This window comes from Xylocopa sonorina, chromosome 1 (genome assembly GCF_050948175.1).
Source record: "Xylocopa sonorina isolate GNS202 chromosome 1, iyXylSono1_principal, whole genome shotgun sequence".
In the NCBI taxonomy this organism is placed as follows: domain Eukaryota; kingdom Metazoa; phylum Arthropoda; class Insecta; order Hymenoptera; family Apidae; genus Xylocopa; species Xylocopa sonorina.
The window spans coordinates 1,795,072-1,807,772 of NC_135193.1; the positions used below are offsets into that span (position 1 = coordinate 1,795,072).

General features: G+C 35.5%; 3 protein-coding genes across 6 annotated transcripts in view; 2 read left to right on the forward strand and 1 right to left on the reverse strand.

Moving 5' to 3' along the window:
• Rh50 (Rhesus blood group-associated glycoprotein Rh50) overlaps window positions 1-7,268 on the forward strand; it is a 36,974-nt gene extending 29,706 nt beyond the window's left edge. For all 3 annotated transcript variants that reach the window (XM_076896974.1, XM_076896959.1, XM_076896967.1), the window contains exons 6-11: window positions 1,044-1,191; window positions 1,892-2,110; window positions 2,209-2,291; window positions 5,628-5,771; window positions 6,612-6,777; window positions 7,111-7,268. In XM_076896974.1, the coding sequence (XP_076753089.1) occupies window positions 1,044-1,191; window positions 1,892-2,110; window positions 2,209-2,291; window positions 5,628-5,771; window positions 6,612-6,777; window positions 7,111-7,268 (918 nt within the window). The remainder of the gene's footprint in view (window positions 1-1,043; window positions 1,192-1,891; window positions 2,111-2,208; window positions 2,292-5,627; window positions 5,772-6,611; window positions 6,778-7,110) is intronic.
• The window catches only part of LOC143431774 (large ribosomal subunit protein eL32-like), a 310,021-nt gene that overhangs the window by 263,867 nt on the left and 33,453 nt on the right, over window positions 1-12,701 (forward strand). The gene's annotated exons all lie outside the window — the stretch shown is intronic.
• Srpralpha (signal recognition particle receptor alpha) lies at window positions 7,989-12,199 on the reverse strand. 2 transcript variants are annotated; one of them, XM_076893034.1, is made up of 8 exons: window positions 11,957-12,199; window positions 11,394-11,763; window positions 10,856-10,897; window positions 10,306-10,447; window positions 10,089-10,227; window positions 9,428-9,960; window positions 8,594-9,008; window positions 7,989-8,488 (listed from the first exon to the last, which is right to left on the reverse strand). In XM_076893034.1, the coding sequence occupies exons 1-8, from the start codon at window positions 12,071-12,073 to the stop codon at window positions 8,363-8,365; spliced, it is 1,884 nt and encodes a 627-aa protein (XP_076749149.1). In that variant the 5' UTR covers window positions 12,074-12,199; the 3' UTR covers window positions 7,989-8,362. The 2 variants fall into 2 exon arrangements, with proteins under 2 accessions (XP_076749149.1, XP_076749158.1); XM_076893043.1 differs by lacking the exon at window positions 10,856-10,897.

Sequence of the window (12,701 nt, forward strand, 5' to 3'; positions counted from 1 at the left end):
GAATAAAGAAATACTGGCAGAATTTTTATTCGATATTCTTCAATCTCTGTCCGCCAATCTCCAAAAGTTGGAAATTTTCGTGGGAGCAATCGCGAGTAATGCAAGTTTCGGAACCTGTTCCCGAGAGTTCGGAATTTCTAAATGTTCGAATACAATTAACGAGTGCTAGTAATTAAGAAAGTTACAAAAAGTATTCTCGCCTGCGGATTTGATAAAACGAAAAGAAACCAGTGACCTGTTGTATTTGATCGTGAAGAAAATAAAAATTAAAAGCTAGCTAGCCGAATTTGTTTCCGTTCCACTTTGTGTCGTCCAACTTTTAACGCTTCACTCTGCGATGCTTAAAAACCATTAAAACTTCAACAGCAGGCATAAAAATTATTATTTTCACAGTATGCTTGTAAGAGTCATAAACATGATCCGAGGCACCCGTGTCCGGAACAGGTGTTTTTACAGTATTCAGTACTGTGCATCGAATATATTTACTTTCACTATTATCGAGTTTATTTCCAATTTGTCCCTCAACTTGTTTAATTTGGACGCAAAATCTCTCAATTGCATATCGCGTTAACATGTTTCGCGATAAAAATTCTGCTGCTGTATGAAGTGAGTGTTAGAACTAATGAAATGCAAATATCGTGGATTTAAACAGACTGCGACTAAAATCGATAACAAAAATATTTAAAACATGGCTAAATTAATAAAGTTTAATAACATGAAAGCAAATTTAATAGAAAGGAAAATAGTAAAATTTTCAATTATCTTTTAAAAACATTAAGGAACAGTTTTGATTATTGACAAATAATACAGACTATTCTCAAAATTATAACACAACAGTAGTAATAGTATAACAAATAAATTCCCTTCTTATCAAATTGTCATGATTTCAGAAACAGTCTACATGTATAAGTCTCATAAAAAAATTTATGTAAAATAAAATCGTGTTATCCATTTGAATATTGCTTGTACCACTATTACTTATTCCGATTAAGTAGAAAAATAATAATAAGTACAATAAAAATAATTTTGTTCTCGTTTCATAGGTAGTCGATGCTGGTGACAGCATGTTCGTCCATGCATTTGGGGCATACTTTGGGCTAGCTGTTAGCTTTGTGTTCGGAATGAAGGAGAAGCCTAAAAAACACAATCTTGAAGGACCATCCTACAACTCTGACATTTTCGCTATGATTGGTTTGTTTCTCCAATTTTCTTCTATTATTAATATCTTTCTTTTTTAATTTTAAGTTTTAAAATAAAGCAACAAGATATTCTTTCCGTATGAAAATTACTAAAAACGATATTATTTTTACAATCAAATAGGAAAAAAAACTTTCTAGTTCAAACAATTGGAATATGATAATTCAGGAATAAAAATATAAACTTTGATACTACTTGATATTTTCTAAGCAAAAATTAAGAACACTCGATTTTAAGTATTAATTAGTGGCTCTAAGTATTTGCAGCTTCGTACGAATTCTACTTTTTTGGCAAAGCAAGAATATCTTCTACAAGATTCTAAATAGAAGCTAAAATTTATTTCTCTACCCAACTTACAAACGATTCCATGATGGTTTTCATATATTTTCACCGTTGGACGTCGAATACTGTTAGAACAATTTACCTAAAAAGAACAGAACAGCATCCAACGTGGCATCGCAACACCACTCAACAAACTTCCAGCCTTCAATTATAAAACAAATTTGGCAAGCAAAACGCGAACCAAAACTAACATCGACCACCTGTCCGCCTCCTCGAACGCCTATCCCAACGGTCTTCCCATTTCAAACACTCACACTCGGTACCAAATACAAACACACCAATCGAAATCAAACGCGTCTTTGGTTTCGGGCACGTAAGTGGAGAGAAAAGGTGAACAGTTTACCTTGTGCAGGTACGGTGTTCCTATGGTTGTTCTGGCCGTCGTTCAACAGCGCCGCCCTTGAAGGAGACGATCAGCAGAGGGCCATTATAAACACCCTTCTCTCGATTTCCGCCAGCTGTGTGATCGCGTTTGCAACTTCCGCTCTGGTCTCGAAGGACAGCAAATTCAACATGATCCACATCCAGAACTCGACGCTAGCCGGCGGTGTGGCCATCGGCACCGCAGCAGGTACAAGACGACCTAATTAATCGAAGATTTACATTGGACGAATACCGTCCTCTGTCTCTGGTCCGTTTAACTGACCAACATTTTCTGAATAAACACAGGCTTGATGTGCGAACCTATCGGTGCTTTGGTTATGGGCTCTCTGGGTGGGCTGCTCAGTGTGCTTGGATACAAGTACCTCACGGTAATTGACTGCTTTCTTTTATTTTGCTGAACGGCGAAGGTAAGTCGGATGAATTACAGTAGAACGACAGTAGAGTCTGCAAATAAACATTTCGATTAAACGATGCGAAAGTCGTACAATCATGCGGCTTATTATATATGTATAAGGGAATTATATGTTGATATGTTTGTTATTATTATTTTCAAATGAATCATGATTAAAAAATTGGGCAAACTCTGCGTGAGACACGACGCTTCTAAAACACTTTTCTAACATAGTATTCCTCCTACCACTACATGGTTTCGCTTAAATGCACCGACGTGCAAAATTAAAGGAGCGCTAAAACGTCGCGATAAAATATGGACTCATTTTAAAGCATAAAGCATCCGCATTCAGAATCCTCAAGTAGTTCCCTCCCAAAGACGCTCCCGCACTGCTTGAAACGTGAGAGGCGGTAAAAATGGATATTATACGGATTAACTTGAAAAGAATACGAATTTAAGTCGAATACAAATGTTCCAAGCTGTTTGTAGAAATGTTGACAAGGCCGCCTGAAATTTTTACGCTGTCAAAGTGACGGGGAGAAACTTTTCACCCTGCATGGTGTCGCGTATATGTATACGCGGAGAACATAAATTTCACGGAAAATGGACTTGGTCGATGGAACGACGTGGACGTGAAACACGGGAAACGATTATGAAGCGCGGGTAAATTAAATTTACCGGCACGTGATCGACTCTGACGTCGGTTATTCTCGGTGGATAGCTCGAACAACTAATATCGTGTTACTTTTCTATTTCATTATCGTCTAGTGACCGGATTTTCGTTAATTCCACGTCAACCCACTGATTTCTCATCGGTAGTTTCATATTTCACGTGTCGATTATCGATGCTATGGGCGGAAATCTTCTTCTAAACGTTTATATCGCATTTTGCGTTATTAGGAACTGATTTGTTTATAGCTATTGAAACTGGTATCAAAAGAATACTAAAAATTCATACATTTCAATAGTCGACGCTGTGTATCGCAACAAATATCCTTGCGGATGATTCTTTCTGCCAGAACTTTAATCCTAACACTTAGAGGTTTCAATTAAACTCAACCCCGATATTTTTAATATTTCCACGAAATAACTATGGATCAACCAGAATTTCCATAGGGTACACGCTTCTGTTTCGTCCATGCGCCGCGGTGCCTTGGCGAGAGGAAAAAACTGCACGATGGCGATATTGACTTAGCAAGATCCATGGAAGATGGATAATCATCGCGGAAGAACTTTCGTCAAAAGTTCTTTTAATCATCCAGCCGATTCATCCGCGTCGAGACTTTCTTCGCCAGCCCGCTAATTCCATATTCTTTATGTACTTTGTACTTCTACCAACCGTCCCCATCCTTCCGCCCGGCGATAGAACTTCCCGCACTCCACGCACTGATCAAATGCAGATTAAACGCGTTAATCAACGATTTCTTCGAGGATCAACAAATCTATTCCCCGTCTCTGTCTGCACTTTTACGTTTCTTCTTTTAAAACGAGCACTCTTGCGGTTTAAAAGAATCCGCGAGTTGGATGGGTCCTTGATAAGAAGAAAAGGAGCTTGGAGGGAGCCATTTCGCTCGAGTGGCAGCCAATGAAATGGCAAAAGTGATCGAGGAAAAGTGTCATCGTTCATTGAAACTGTTTTTAACGAAGGTATCGAATTTATTGTTAGGTCAAGAGAGTATCTCATGTTTCGATGAGGATGAAGAGGATAGTTTAAATGATAATCGATGCGGAAGTAGTGACTTTTGGTATTAAAGTGAATAACTATAACGGAAAATGTCAAGTGATTGTTTTTTTTTAATGGAGTTTCGATTCTGAAATAAGTGATGATGATGGTGTATTAATATTGAGAGTGAAGTGTAAGAATTGTTTATTTTTAATAAATACATACATGTGTCCCTGGTAAATAAAAGCGAACAAAGGGTGGGGTGGCAATTTTTTAAATGGAGTTTCGATCTTGTGAAAAATGGTGATATCGTTGGATTAATATTGAAGCTAAAAAATCTTTTAATGATAAATATTTGTTGATAGTAAAAAAATAGATTAATATTTTTTTATATAAAAGCCGCGATGAAAAGGAGATAAACTATTTCCAACGCAACGCGTGTCATCCACTTAGATTTTCCAGTTTTGTTATCTTTCGCTTGTTTAACGCCCACGTAGATCTACATTTTCCGCGGGGAGACTAGTAAATATGAGCGTATCTCAAAAACGTGTGGCTAGGAATTTGCCTGAAATTTAGGAGGAACAGCTATCGTACATTTTAAATGCGTTATTATTGCAAGTGTTACATAGTAACGATTAACAATATTTAATAAAATATACATATATACGAAAGAGTGTAAAAGATATATACGACAATAACTTTTTTTTCAAATGCCACTTTATCTCTCCTATGATTTTAAATAAACTTTATTTGTAAGCTGTGTAATCTAAATCACAGAACGTTTTGCTCAATAGAAAAAGTATTTGCAATGGAGATAAAAATTTTAAAGCTACGATTCCGATTATCAACGGTTTTAATTACGAAAAAATTAAAAAATTTGTAGATCGTTGAAATAAATTTTTTTTACGTATTCATTTTTTTTCTAAATGTCTCCTTTTTTAAGTTCATATAAATTAATTGTACGGGAAAGACTGTTTTAAAGGGAGGAGAATAATTAAATTAAAGATGAGAAACGCTACGAAAGGGAATTGCGCCGCTACTGCACGAAACAAATTAAGAAATGATTTTTTCAATTTACTAAATATTTCATTCGCAAGTAAAACTAGGGGGGGGGGGTATCGAAATGGCACGCGATCTTAAATGTCAGTAGAAAATGGTACATTAAACTTGAAGAGAAAAACAAAACCATTTAAGCAGTTCCAAATTGCTTCTAGTATCGACTATGAAAAAAACATTTTAAATATATTTAGAATAATATTTGGTATTGTAGTTAACTAATAGTACTAATAATAAAAAAAAAAATCGCAAATTTTATTTAGAATAATAAATACGTTCAACACAGTTATAACAGCAAAACAGGGATACAAAATTGATAAAAGGAAGGGCACACTCTGAAAATAATTAATATCCCACTTCCAATGCAAAGTACAACGATTGTACTTCAAACAATACGTACAAAAGCAATGATATCAAGCTGGTATAAACGACCTCATCAGTAACTGAGTGGTTACCGATGGATCCAATAATGTATTCACAATGCTCAAACCGTCAATCGTATTTACATTTCCTGTAGTTCCCGATTCATGACAACTTGTCTCTGCTTTCAAACTTCAGAGCGCATCATTTACGATCGTTCCACTCTTGTTTCAGCCACTTATCCAAAAACGATTAAGGATCCACGATACGTGCGGCGTGCACAATCTCCACGGGATGCCCGGCGTCCTGGCCGGGATTTTTGGCGCGCTGATGGCCGGCCTGGCAACGGAAGCCACTTACAATTATTCCCTTTACTCGGTAAAGTAAACTTCCCCCTCTTGTAACAGAGGATTAATCGGCGGCCACTACTCGCGTAATTGAGTTCGTGAGGGACGCGACCGGCTGGTGAACGCCGTGCGAACTTCTGTCCTCCCCAGCAGCAACAAAAAGCCTCTGAGATCGCTTAATCTAGCGGCCGCGAGACGAACGTTTTGGTAGACACGAGGCAAGAAACTCGCGACTGTTGTTGTTTGTTCGCGAGGAGAACTTTGGTCTTTGAGGATCACCTCTGAGGAGCCGAAAGTAGATATCTTTAGCGTGGATCCTCCGAGTCAGTAGAACTTGAGACGTTCAGATGGATCTTGGATCTAATAAGCGATGATTACGTGCTTGAGTATCATTTAATGTCACAGTTTGTGTCTCTTTTTCCTTTATCAGTTTAAACAGTAAATATATATTACATGTGAGTATTAAAAGTTGTAAGTAATTATTTGCTATAAAGACGGATTCTATATGTCTATCGAACTTGAACCGCTCCTTAGAGTGAATCTTCGATTCAGCAAATGTTGGTTATTGAAAACAAAATAATTCCTAGTCTTTTTCTTCTGCTATATATTGAATATATAGAGATTTTCGTTCAATGAACGGTAACTGGGAATGAATATTTATTTAGCAAAAATAATGCTTTCCAAACAAGGTTTCGTGTATTCAGGCTGTACGCTGGAAATTCTAAACGATTGTTTCGAAAAAAAGTGCGCGTACTTCGTGTAATAGAATTATAGATCTTTTTGAATTATTCAGAATCACTTATAGAGTCTCTTCGTCAAAAATTATTCATGTACCGCTTCGTTAAAAATTCATCTACTTACTTCTTGCCAGATTTTCCGTGCGAGGGCACCAAGCAGCGAAGCAAATTTGGCCGAGCTGAGGGATAATTATGGCATACTGGCCGGACAAGACCGAACAGCGGGACAGCAAGCTGGTTATCAATTATTAGCCCTCGCAATCACTATAGGGATTGCCGTCATTTCGGGACTAATAACAGGTAGTTAGTTCTTCTTTGGCACCCTCCAGACACCTCGGGAAGAGATTACTGAATTTTTCACGACACACAATTTCTTCAAGTTACAAAAAATAATATCTGAAGTTATAAGGACACACCAATTCAATATTTGAAGACGCAAGAGAAGGACACTAGAGGATCCTATATCCAAATCGATAGGAAAATATAAGATTTCCGATAATAAAACGATTACTTTTCTAGCAAATAATTAGTACTTGTTTGCATACAAAGCTGGAAAATTGCAAACATTTATACCCGTTCACGAAATATATGTACAGTCATCGGACTGAGGTAAATAAACAAATTCTTGTGTAGGTTTGATGATGCGTGTATCAATCTGCGGTTCGATCTCTGAGGATGAAAAATTCGACGACGAAGCCAATTGGGAATTGGAAGAGGAATCGTCGCACGAGTCAAAAGTGAAGGAAAGGAACAACTGTGGCAGAGATGTTTTACCAATGGGCCACATATGAGCTGACATCTCGTTATCAACAGAGATGAAAGTATTACACATTGTCGCGAAAAAAGAAAGAAATGATAATAATAATTCAGAATATAAGAAAATTTATAAAATGTATTAAACATCCATTAAATGTTGCATTTGACGCGTGTCTATCAATGCAACGTTCTTGCCCGGGAAACAATAGATCATCGATTGGGTCGGCTATTCAACACGTGACAGAAAAGCAGACAAGAATAAAAAATCAATATTGCAAAAAATTTATCGCATAACATAAAATGTTTCAGAGAGAAAATTAAAACAAAAACTGCATTGACTAAGAAAAATATTCGTACACTACAAATCTTTTATTTCTGTAGAAAATATCTCTTTTAGAACGCAGTGTTAATTTACAATTCGTTTATGCTATAATGTGCTCCGGAAACACAGAAGTGAGACCCATGATAGAGTGAGGGCAGTGGCGTTGTGTGAATAAAGGGTCAGCGATGCTTTACTCAGAAATATACTCCACAATAAAACTCATCCTCATTTTGGAAAATTACTCGCACGAACGCTAACTATAACTAACTGACTTGTTATTCAATCAAATCAGATTTTGATTCAAGTTTGTGTAAAAAAAAAAAAATACTATAAATACTCTTCACGAGTTACTATATATTGTTAAAATTATAAAATTATAATACTGTAATGTAATTAAAGTCGAGCATGGAAAAAAGTACGGCATATAACGAACACAAAGTATTCCGTCTTTTTTAATCATCCACTTATATATTTTTTAGAAAACTATATAAATTCATGCGGTAAATCATTTGTAACGTTTGCAAGCGTTTCTAAGAATTGCACAGCGGTAATCTCCGAATTCGTCTAGCGTATTAAACGAATTATTATAAGAGCGATATTGATTGATCAGAGATGATCAAGAACAATACATCCTTAAACTTGATGATATATTATTCTTGTTAAATTCTTTTGTATATAATTATAATAATAATAATAATAATAATAATAATAATTCATTCCCTGAATGTCAATAACAATCCATTGAAACCTTAATTTTTCCATTGTCTTATGTGATAACTTTAATATCAATATTCTGTTCAACAATTATTATTTCATCAGCGCGTGTACCACGGCTTTTGCGTTTAACGACTTCAAGTCGGTGTAAATTTGTCCTGTCCCAACGAAAACGATTGGTTGTCCCGTAATGTATGTCATAGAAATCGCCGCGCCTACCTGCGAGCCATAGAAAAAGATAAAATGTTACAAATAACAGTTCTGTCGCAATGTTACAAGAAATGCCTGGACATCCGCAGCATACTCCGACGATTGTCTATTTACCTTGTCATCGATTGTATCAAATTTAGTTAGCACAATGCCATCAATGATATGAGGATTAGTGGACTGACTATGATCGGCTAATGCTTGATTAAACTTCACCAATTGATCAACAGCTTCGTTCCCAACGAGAGCTTCACCGACAAAAAGAACTAAATCTGGTTCGTTTACTTTGATCAACTTTGCCAAGGCTCTCATTAATGGTTCGTTATCTTGCATTCTACCAGCAGTGTCCACTAGAACCACATCAATCTTCGAATCCTTAGCAAAACGAATCGCTTCCATTGCTATGCCCGCAGCATCTTTTCCGTAACCTTTCTCATACAATTGAACCATAGACTGATTTCCGTGCTTCTCTGGTGGATGAAGAGCGTTCAAGTGACGCATATGCGTTCTCAGTTGTTCAACAGCACCAGCTCTGAAATAAAAATTATTCAAAAATTATTCAAAAATGAGCTATATTACAACCATTTCAAAAATGTAAATTTTTAATATGGGCCATACAAGTGTGTTGTCACAAAGTTTTCACTTTCTAGTTCTACTTTACTTTGATCCACACAAATTATTCGTTTGTTGTCCAATAATAAATCATATTAAAAGCAAACTGAGGATACCAATAGACTTCAAAGAAGCCTATAGTGATAAGTTTTCAGTAATTATGTATTTCAGAAATCTTAAAAATATTAAACTCCACATAATCACTAATCACCTGAGATATTAGTGCGACTTCAAACCCTCCAAGTAAAAAAATCAATTATTTATACTTTATCTTGTCTTTCCATGGCTTTTGAATGTTACAGAGTTTCAAAAAGATACTATTATAATAAATAAATGTACCTAAATGTATCACACGCAGCAATGAGTACACGGAAATTATTCTCTATAAGCCAAAAACAAATTTTCGCTAGGTTTGTCGATTTTCCAACTCCATTTACGCCGCAAAATGTCATAACGTAAGGTCTATTGTTCTTTTTTGCTTCCATCGCGTCTCGTAGAATATCCACGCGTCTCTTCGGGGATAATATTTGCACCAGTGCATCTGTCAGCGTCGCTTTGATAGTACTTGTCACACTATCGAACGTGCCTAGCACTTTTCCCTCGAGTTTCGCACCGACAGAATCGCATAACTTTTGAGCAATTTCAGCTGCTACATTTTTTGTAATCAAATGATCTTTTAGCTTGTCCAAAACTGGAGCCATGTTCTCGTGTTTCAAACACTTGTTACCAACTAAACTCTTGAACATTGAAATCATGCTGTTAGTCTTTTTTTGTACTTGCGGTGTGGATGAATCCGTTTCTTCATCAGATTGATCCTCAGAATCACTTTCAATTTCTATATCACGAATACTGCCTTCCATTTGCCCTATTAACTGAAAAGGTAGAAACAAAAATTACATTTTTTAATGCAAACAAAAATAATATGATCATTATGTATCGTGACAAGTTCAATAAACTACTCCAACACATGGCAATTATTAATTGAAAATATTAGATTTACTGTTTTATCAGCTGCTACATAGTCGCCATTATCTTCTGGTTTATCTTTGGTGCGTTCTAAATTAGCAAGATCTTTAGTGGTCCCGCCTAATTCCCACACACGTGGTTTCTTTCCAGCTTTTTCAGGTTTTTGATTTTTTCTGTAAAATATAATCAACCACACTATATTTATTTAAATTCAACATAATATTCATCACATCTAAGCACACGATACTCACGGCTTATCAACTTTTTTCTTTTGATTGCTCTTCTTTTGAACGAATTTCTTACGATTTGCAATTAAAACTTCCTCATCTATCTCTCCATTATGATTTACTTGATTGTTTGATAGGTCCTGTTCAGGAACTTCTTGAACTTTCACTGTGAAATTGTGCTAAAGTCAGAATATGAAAAACTGAAGTCTATTAAACCTTTCAGTAATGTGTAATTTTAAAAAATCAACACTTTCAACTACTTATTTCATGAATGATGCATACATATGCTTTTTCATACAAATATTACTGCAATAACTCTAAATTTACAATCTCTTTATGGCACGCTTAAAATTAACTGTAAGTATGCAGACATATCACTGAAAGGATTAGAAAATATTGACTTATGTCATTAATCTTTAATAATTTACTACTTCGTGCATTTAACTTGTGTTATGACAAGAAGGATTAATTCTCCTATAGATCCAATCATTGTTAATATTGTTAATTTCTATCAGTAATGAATAATCCATATTATATGCTTGTGCATGTGCATACAAAATCTAAAATTACTTACTTTCGTCATCTCTACCCGTATTAACTCCCTTCTTCCTTTTACCTAGAAGTGAAGAAGATCCCCATTTCCTGTTTAGTGATACCCATATTGAAAAGGACCTATTACACTACCTAAATGAGAATTGCTTGTAATTCTATATTAAACCCTGTACAAACATTCTTTGTCAACAACTTAAATATTCAACAACAAAGAATAAATGAGTAGACCAAAAAAACTGTAGAAATATATATTCCACTACACCATTAACAACTTTATGAACTAATAACCAAAAATAATCGAACTATTCGTACGTAAACCCAAACAGCTAAGGTAAAGAAATTAACTATTCGATTGGTGCATAAAAAATGTTATTATTAATTATGTAAAGAAATTATTTTAATTATACATATCGTATCCCAGAGAAATTAAACGCTACTACAATATTACATATTTACCAACTTAATTAGTAATGTATATCTCAAGCTTGTTAAAGTTAAAGTGCTCGAAATAAATGAAAATACTGTTTAACTAAACCACCAACTTTAAAAACGTTACATACCCTGCTTTTTATTATCTTTGTCGTCCTTCCGTTCGATCATACTGGCGACGGTCTTTTTTGATTTATGACTTTTATCGAAGGTGCGCATTTGTTTAGGTATCTTAGCCTGCGTCCGTGCCCATTGTTCAGCCTTGGCAAGCACGTCCTCATAATTGGTTTGAAAGTCGAAATTATAGAACCACTTGGACTCCTCTAATTCATTTTTGAATCTATCTCTAAATTCCAGGTGGATATCGTTTAAAAATTTGTCTACATACGACAGTTGTAGTATCTTTTGATACGCGACAACAAACACCAGCTCAAACTCATTGTCAAGTTTGTATTGCAATCGCAAGGAATCATGTTCAAAAGTATGATTTCCCGTACGTTCCTATAGAAAGTAAAGAAAATTGTCATTAACAAAACGAAAAAGGTTCATCATCCAACGGTCGATTGTTTATTTATGAATTTATGAATATTCTTTATTCTGCATGAAAATCATATCTACAATAGTATTCCATATGGATGTAATGAAACTCGGAAAAAAAAAAAAAAAATAAGAAAGACTCGATGGTGATACTTACTTGCAATATGACACTTCGTATTAGCGCGTTTACGCTCGGGGCAAATATTTGCGACGTACTCTGGAAACACCATAGCACAATACCACCTTTACTGAATATAGTAAACAAGTCGAGCATGATCGCGCGTGATGGTTTTACTTAACGATTAAAAAATAACGTTTAACTCAATGTTGTGATTTAACCTACGCGTGATCGTGCAATTTGATTTTTGTACACGTCAGGCACATACGTACACACGCAGACTTCACCTTAGAATAAAAACTGTTAGATACGATCGTGCGAAGACATTGAATACTTTTAAGGCAACCGCACATTGTAACGATATAGTTACATCGATACCACGAAAAGGCGCCACATGCGATTGCGATACTCGCGTGTTCATTTTAAAATCTACAGAAGGTTCAGAAGTTTAGATTTTCTTTCACCGCAATTTACATTACAAGAATGTAACATCGTAGATGGCGTTCGCGAGGGCTGCACGTCCTCGTATTACCCAACGAGAACAATATTTTTCATTTTTTGCGATAACTTTGTCAGTACCTTAGTGTTGAACATTTATTGACATTATACTTCTTACACTTATCGTTCGGTTCTTCGAAACTTATTGCACACAAATTGTTACTTCATACAGAATTGATAGTACATTTCAATCAGCGTGAGCGTTTTCCACAGAGATGGCGCCACTGATCTATCAAGGAGCTTTTTTTAAAGTCTGATACTTCAAATGCAACATTAAATAATAGAA